The sequence below is a fragment of the Podarcis erhardii genome, assembly GCF_964252035.2.
Source record: "Podarcis erhardii genome assembly, chromosome: 5".
Classification (NCBI taxonomy): Eukaryota; Metazoa; Chordata; class Lepidosauria; order Squamata; family Lacertidae; genus Podarcis; species Podarcis erhardii.
Window position 1 is genome coordinate 66,930,137 of NC_138509.1, and position 7,481 is coordinate 66,937,617.

Here is a 7,481-nt window from a genome sequence, read left to right on the forward strand (position 1 = left end):
TTTCCCTTGGTTTCAAAAGGAACTGCAGCTTAAAAGTTGCAGTTCTCATGGAACAGCGTCTTGCAACAGCCAGTGACATTTGCCACCAGTGAAGCCTTGCAGTCTGACCTCCCTGTGCTTTTCAAAGTGGCAACATGTATTAATCACCACCTCTTTTGTCATTCCCAGCTTATTACTGTAGAAGAACAGAAGTTTGTTACAGATCCGCAGTATAATTCTGGAATCTTAATTGTGTGGGATCCAGCACCATATCACTCAGGTATCCACGAGGTACGTTTGAGCGATGTGCATATTAAAATAAGTGCCTGGAATTGCAGTGGATTCTGGGAGAAGGTTGTGGTCATCCTGGAAATGCATGGTTCTGTGGTTGTAAAGACTAGTACAGGGGAAGGCAACCTAAGGCCCGTGGGCCAGATGTGGCCCAATCACCTTCTCAATCCGGCCCACGGACAGTCTGGGAATCAGCGTGTTTTTACATGAGTAGAATGTGTGCTTTTATTTAAAATGCATCTCTGGGTTATTTGTGGGGCATAGGAATCCGTTCATTTCCCCCCAAAAAATATAGTCCGGCCCACCACATGGTCTGAGGGCCCACAGCTGAAAAACGTTGCTGACTCCTTCTCTAGTATCTCCTCACACCTGACACCAGAAGCACCAGGTACCTGAAATCGGCCTAATCCTCAAATCAAAACACTTTGATGCTCCATGTACAGTTCCACCAGGGCTTAGGGCAGCTATTGAATTATTGCCTACAAAGAAAACCAAAGGATAAAAGCACATCCCTTTAATTATTTCCAAAACCACCCCAAAAAATCAATTTAGAAACAAACAACCCCTAGTTCTATTTCTCTGCAGTTCAGCAAGTTTCTTGTCTAGCAGCATCTCTCTCATTCATGTCTACAATTTTCAAGCCAATTGCACGCAAAACACTTGAGATTTAAGTGATGCAGCTCAGAGCTGCAAAGGCAGCCCTCACGGAACCACTGCAGCTGTTCTTCTGAAATTCAGCACGGTTCTTCTGCTTGGTGTGGGGACATGAAATTTTTTTTAGAACATCTCTGAATCAGGCTTCTCTGTTTGGAGACAGTTTTGCTCGTATTCATAGAAGAGCCACAATTCTTTTTTGCTTTTGGTTTCAGTGGTACCAAAAACCGGACTATAATTTCTTTAAAAGCTACAAGAACTATCGGAAAAGGCACCCGGAACAACCTTTTTATATCCTGAATCCCCACATGCAGTGGCAGCTCTGGGATATCCTTCAAGAAAACTCACCAGAGGATATTCAGCCAAATCCTCCATCTTCAGGGATGCTTGGTACGTTATTTGCAGGGCAAGTCCTGGGTTTCTTCTTTGGACTGTGAGTGGGTGTTACCTATCTTTTCATATAACAGTGAACTTGGCCTGTTGAGTGCCTATCGATAAGAGAAGGGTTTCTACATACTTGGGGAGCTCAGTTTGCAGAAGTATATAGATTTGTAAATTCAAGGAAAAGCAGCCAAAACAGCCAGGTAAGAACCTCTGAGCTAACAAAACATTGGTGGCAGTTGAGCCGAGGGAGTAAAAAAGGGTTTAAGGGATCTAAAAATTCAGTAGAATAAAGTCTCTGGTTGAGAGCAGCCAAGACATGGAAGAGAAAATAGAGGTCAAACCATTGCCCTCATTTATCCCTTTCCTCATAAAATAGACGGCTAGATTTGTTAACAAATGCTCATTCTACAACTTCAGTCTATCCCTGGCCTCTGTTATAAGGTGCTGCCACCCCTCTTGCCTCCCTCAAAACACACTTGTTTAGTGAAGCCTTTGACATCACCCTTTAGCATACTGCTGGGGTAGTCATCCTGGTGCCCCCAGATGTTGTTGGCTCCCAATTCTCATCAGACCCAACCAGTCTGGCCACCAACATCTGGAGGACACTATATTGAGTACGCATGTTATTCTCCTGTTAGCACTTGTCTCCATCTTTTGACTGCAAACCAAGGATGGGTGATATCTGTTCCTCCAGATGTTGTTTGATTCCAATTCCTACCAAGCCCTGCCAGCATGCCCAGTGGTTAGGGAGGACAGGAGATGTGCTGTGTCATCTGGAGGGTCACAGGTTCTCCTTCCTTAGTGTAAACACTATTGGGTCAAGGATCTGCCTCTTATACTTGCACCATGCACACAGAGGGAATTATTATTATTATTATGCTATTATTATTATTATTATTATTACCATCATCTTCTTCTTCTTCTTCTTCTTCTTCTTCTTCTTCTTCTTTAGCTAACAGTTAGTGTTTGGCACACAGCTTGAGCTGCTTCCACCACAGGAAAGAGACTGGTTTTGTCTGGATGAAGCATTCTTTTCTTTTCTTTTTACACAGGCACACACACACACACATACACCCCTTACTTGCAGCTAAATAACTATAACAAAATGATAATTCAATTACCACCCCATGCCATATCGTACCCCCCACACTCCTAAGTATTACTGTGTTTACTCGAATCTAATGTGCAATTTTGGTGCCAAATTATGTTGCAAAAATTAAGGTGTGCGTTAGATTCGATGGCGCATTAGACTCGAGTAAATACGGTAGTCGGTGTGTTTTTTTAACTCTCGCCACAAGATGGCACTATTGCATAGTAAGATTCTGACACAAAAGAGGACATGTTTCCAGCTGAATTCTGTTGCTGTGCTTGAATTGATAAGGCGCAAATATTGCCTTGTCTTGCTGCGCATTGAGATCCTGTGACTGGCAAAAACAGTGGGGCTCTTCAGGGAAGCCCTACTTGACTCAAACATATTCCGTGCTAGTGCAGAAAAGGGGAGGGGTATGATTTGCCTCTGAGGACGTCCACAAAGCATGACTGGATGCTGCCCTCATTAGCAGAGCAAATTCAGAAAAGTTGTTAGTGAACATTCCCCTACAGCATGTTCCACACATGACAGCTTTGTGAAGCTTCTCTTCTGCCTCGGGATAAAAATAATCTGTTTTTTCACTGTTAATCATCAGAACAGCACCTTTTCCAGTAATGCGTTATGAATATAAATCACAAATGGCTTTGAGGAATTGTGGAAAATAAATCTGCCAGGAACTGCTATTCACGGAAGCCCATGGTACAGATTGTATCATCATCATTATATAGTGCTAACAGTATGCATGGGAATTTGCAAATGACAAGAGGAGAGGATCCCACCGAAATGGAACTTTGCAATCAGGAATTTGACACAAGGAAAACCGAGAAAGGCAAAGAGGCATGTGTGTGTTTGTGTGTAAACAGTGAAAGAACATGCAGTTGCATGTGCTTGGGCTTAGTTAGAGGCTCACTCCAATTATTATTATTAAAAGTAATTTATTAATTGTCTTCTAAGCCACTGTCTCAAGCTGATTTACACATAAAATAATTAAAAAACTGTTAAAAACACAACACAACAAATATGTTTAAAGCAAGACTAAAAACCCTCACAAATGGACACTTGTGATTTAGGCCCGTTGATCCAATTGGGAAAACTTGCGAGAACAAAAATATCCTCAACTATTTCCACAACCTCCCCCCCAAAAGTGTAAATAGTCAAGTCATATCTTGATAGGAATGCTGTTTCCCAGGACAGGGGCAGCAACACTAAAAACCCTGCTACGAGCTATTGCAGAGTGAGCTTCTGCTATATTTGGAACTTGTGGGAGATCTCTTCTGCAAACCACAGTAATCTACTGAGTATGTAACAGATAGGGTGGTCTCTCTAGTAACCTGATCCCAAAATAGCCTGGTAGCAAATTGATTGCCAGTATAAATCCCCAAAGAAAGCTGGCCGTCGTCTTCTGCACTAGCTGCCCCCTCCAGATCAACTCCAAGGGTAGCCCCACACACAGCATGTTGCAGTACTCCAACAGTGAGGTTAGCAACGCATGGAGAACTGTGGTCCAGCTGTCCCAACCCAGGAATGGCCGTAGCTGTCTTATCAACCAATGTTGATCTCAGGTGCAGGAATTGTGGGTGTAGTCACCCAAAATGGCCACTCACTGGGCCTGGTAGGTTGAAGGTTCCCCACCACTGTTTGAGGAAAGGAACCTTCCTCCTCTGGCCATTAGTCAACCTCAACGGAAGTGCTTTAGCTAGGCAGATGAAAAGCAGTGCCAATGGTTGTGTTTGATTTACCAATGTTGTGATAAGTCATGAGTATGCAGCTGACATTTCCATCTCCAAAGACCCTCCTCCCCCTGCCCTGAGCATCTTGGGGCTACTGCAAAGTCTTGTGATGTGGAGGGAGGGAGGAATAGAGGAGGGAGACAGGGCAGAGGCAGATTGTATGAATGGCGTGCCCCCCTCCACTCAGACAAGCAGCCGCCTCCTGATTTCCGCCTCACACTCAAACAACCTGCTCACATCACATAATTTTTATGAGGGTCAAAGGACAACAGCTGTCTGAGGAGAGGAGCAGGGAGGGAATCCCCCCCTGCACAAGTTCAGCACGTGATACAACCAGCTTCATTCGTATTGTGGTATATTGTTTTTATGTACAGGCCTCTGAGTGAGAAAACCTGGTGATTGTGGCTCATTAAGAGAATGTCTATCACTACACGTACCCGTGGGGAGTTTTGTACATCTAAGGGGAAAGCCCACTAGATGGCAGCACAGCTCCAGCTTGGGAATAAAAATGGTACAAGCAATTCCACTTATGCTTTATTTGCTCTCATACAGTTTCCGACATACAGCAGAGAAATGACTTCTATCCATATACCGGTGCAATCTTAGCAGTAATTGAACAGTGTTCAATTGCAACAATCAGGGGTGGAGAAGACGCCATCTTCAACAATATCTATCAGGCCAGGGGGATCTGTAGCCTTCTGGGTTCCCAGATCCCATTATTCCTCACCACTGGCCATGCTACTTGGGCAGGATGGTGGTTGGAATCTAACAACATCTGGATTGCCACAGCTTCCCCATCCCTGCTGTAGAGCCTTTAACTCCTTTTGTCTAGGTTTCTAGTCAAAAGAAAACATCAGGAAGACCTCCTTTCTTCCCTCTGCGTTGCTGAGGATCTCTCTCTCTCTCTCTCTCTCTCTCTCTCTCTCTCTCTCCACACACACACACACACACACACCCCTCATGATTTTTAAACCCTGCCTTCAGGTCACCCATTCTGCTGTGTCTTTTAATGGATCCTTTGTCTCTCTCCCCTCCCTTTCTAGGCATTGCTCTCATGATGAACTTCTGTGACGAAGTGGATGTTTACGAGTTTCTCCCTTCCAAAAGGCAGACAGACATTTGTCATTATTACCAGAAGTTCTTTGACCAAGCCTGCACTATGGGTGCCTACCACCCGCTGCTCTTTGAGAAAAATATGGTGAAGCACCTTAATCGAGGCACAGATGAAGACATTTACACTCACGGGAAAGTCACTCTAACTGGCTTGAGGAATGTGCAGTGTTAGACCTGTGAATCCCCTCTTCTGGGCTTGGAAAAACCCTTCTTGAATCACAAGGCACTTTTTAATTTTTAATTTTTTAAAAAAGAAATTCTAAAGTTGGGCAAGCTGTTCACAATTAACAATTCTTCCGTTCAGTACGCCTTAATTTGTGACTGCAGGGTGGGTTGTTTCTACTAAAAAGCAGGCAGAAGAAAGCTCTAGCTGAGGCCTCCAGTGTTTAGGAACATCTTCATGTTTCATTGCTCTGTCTCAGAACACTCCAGTCCTTAACTCAGGAACACATAAAATCAGGGCTGTGAATTAAAGTTAGTTTTGGGCTGAGAATTCTGTATTTATGATAATCTGTTTCTCTCGCCACCGCCACCACAACCCCCATTTGACGAGTTTCTATCTCTCACAGTGGGAGGATAGATTGTGTGCGCACAATCAATGCAAAATGAATATGGAATATGTCCACTTATTAGGAGTCAGGGCATCTGTGACTATCAAGCTCTTAGCAGTATCTGCTCTTGGTTGTTGGATGCCAAGGCAAAACCTCAATGATGCTTGCTCCCAGGTAAGTTGGCATAAGATTGCTGCCATAGTTCTCCCCCTTCCCCCCCCCCAAAAAAAATCTCTAAATACATTATCTGATGTAGCATTTCAAAATGCTCCAGAGAAATCTGTGGGGAAGGGCAAGGCACCAGAAGTCAACTGCTGAACCGTCACAGTGACAGAAGGTTCAGACTAATGAGCGAGTTTTGAGGCCAAGGCTTTATAGGCCTGGGTGAGAAGGGATTGGCCTGTGAAGCCAGTATCGCAGCCTAGGTGGTACCCTTGCAGTGAAAAGCTTAGCCAGGTTTTCGGCAGTGGTCTGAGCAGCACAGGACACCAGGTCTTGACCCTTGGGTCCCTCTGACACCTCACCTCTGTCATAGCTAAGAGCCCTTCGTAAGACACACAGAAGTAGAGAAAGTGTGAAAGAAGCAAATGCACAAATTGGTTTCATTTGCTTCATTTACCTTGGTTGCAGAATTCTACTTTTCTGGGCGTGAAAATTTGAAGTTGCTTTTCCAGCGTAGAGTCTGTTCTGAGCCTGCATGTAGCTAAGTAGACCTGAGGATTCCTCTTTCTTAACTATCCCATGCCTGGACTAAAAACCACACATTCTACAAATCCGTGTCAAAACATGAAAAAGTTGTGTGGTTAGGAATACATTTGAGCTACTTTTAGTGGGTTGTGTATTTTATTCTAACCTGTAGATGTCTGGGCACAAAGGCGACAAACCTTGTTCCAGTTTCTCTGATGGAATTCTGCCTCACTTCTCCCACGACCAGTGAATGGTGACCTTGGTGTTTACTTTTTCAATACAATCCTCTTTGCTCTAGGATTTGACATGAATGGGAACTTTGTTCCTAAGCCTAATTGCCACCTGAGGGGGGCAGTTCGTAGGGGCAGGCAGGAGGGTTTAGGAAAAAAATGGGTCCCATTTGCACTTGAACAACAGTTTACAGGACTGGAGAAAGAGAAGGGGGAGGATGATAACTTGAGAAGGAAAAAAACGGTGCAAGAGAGCAGGGAAGGTTTCAGAGGCTGTGTGAATGGCAGGGCAGGGTGTGGATGTGAGAGAACAGCGTGTGTATATTTGTGTGAGTGGGGTGTGTGTTTGGCATTGGCCCCCTCCACCTCTGGCATGCGCCCCACAGAAGTTTCTCTGTGAGGAAATGTGGCCCTCAGACTGAAAATATTTCACCACTTGTTCCTTCTCAGCATTAGCATGCCCTCCCCCCCTTTTTTGCACCCACTACTAGACCTCTTTTCCATATCTAGTAGTAACCTTGTAATTGCTGTGAAAATGAGCCTTTTTTAAAGGGGTGTGTGTCTCATTTTCAATGCCTCTCTTAAAACCGCTATTATCCCTTATAGCCAGTGCTATTTTTCTAGAAAAAGAGGTGCTGGAACTCACCACGAATGCCTACCTTGTTCTCTTAGAATAGCAATGGCGCCCACCTGAGAGGTGCCAGAACTGAGTTCTGGTGAGCCCTGCTTTTTGCTATCATCAAATTGCCCTTCTCCTCAGCCTCTGTATTGG

General features: G+C 44.4%; 1 protein-coding gene across 7 annotated transcripts in view; it reads left to right on the plus strand.

Moving 5' to 3' along the window:
* The window catches only part of ST6GAL1 (ST6 beta-galactoside alpha-2,6-sialyltransferase 1), a 128,692-nt gene extending 122,958 nt beyond the window's left edge, over nt 1-5,734 (plus strand). For all 7 annotated transcript variants that reach the window (XM_081861611.1, XM_081861610.1, XM_081861607.1 and 4 more), the window contains 3 exons: nt 169-270; nt 1,140-1,314; nt 5,172-5,734. In XM_081861611.1, coding sequence (XP_081717737.1) covers nt 169-270; nt 1,140-1,314; nt 5,172-5,413 — 519 coding nt within the window. In that variant the 3' untranslated portion in view covers nt 5,414-5,734. The remainder of the gene's footprint in view (nt 1-168; nt 271-1,139; nt 1,315-5,171) is intronic.
* The last annotated feature ends 1,747 nt before the right edge of the window (nt 5,735-7,481 follow it).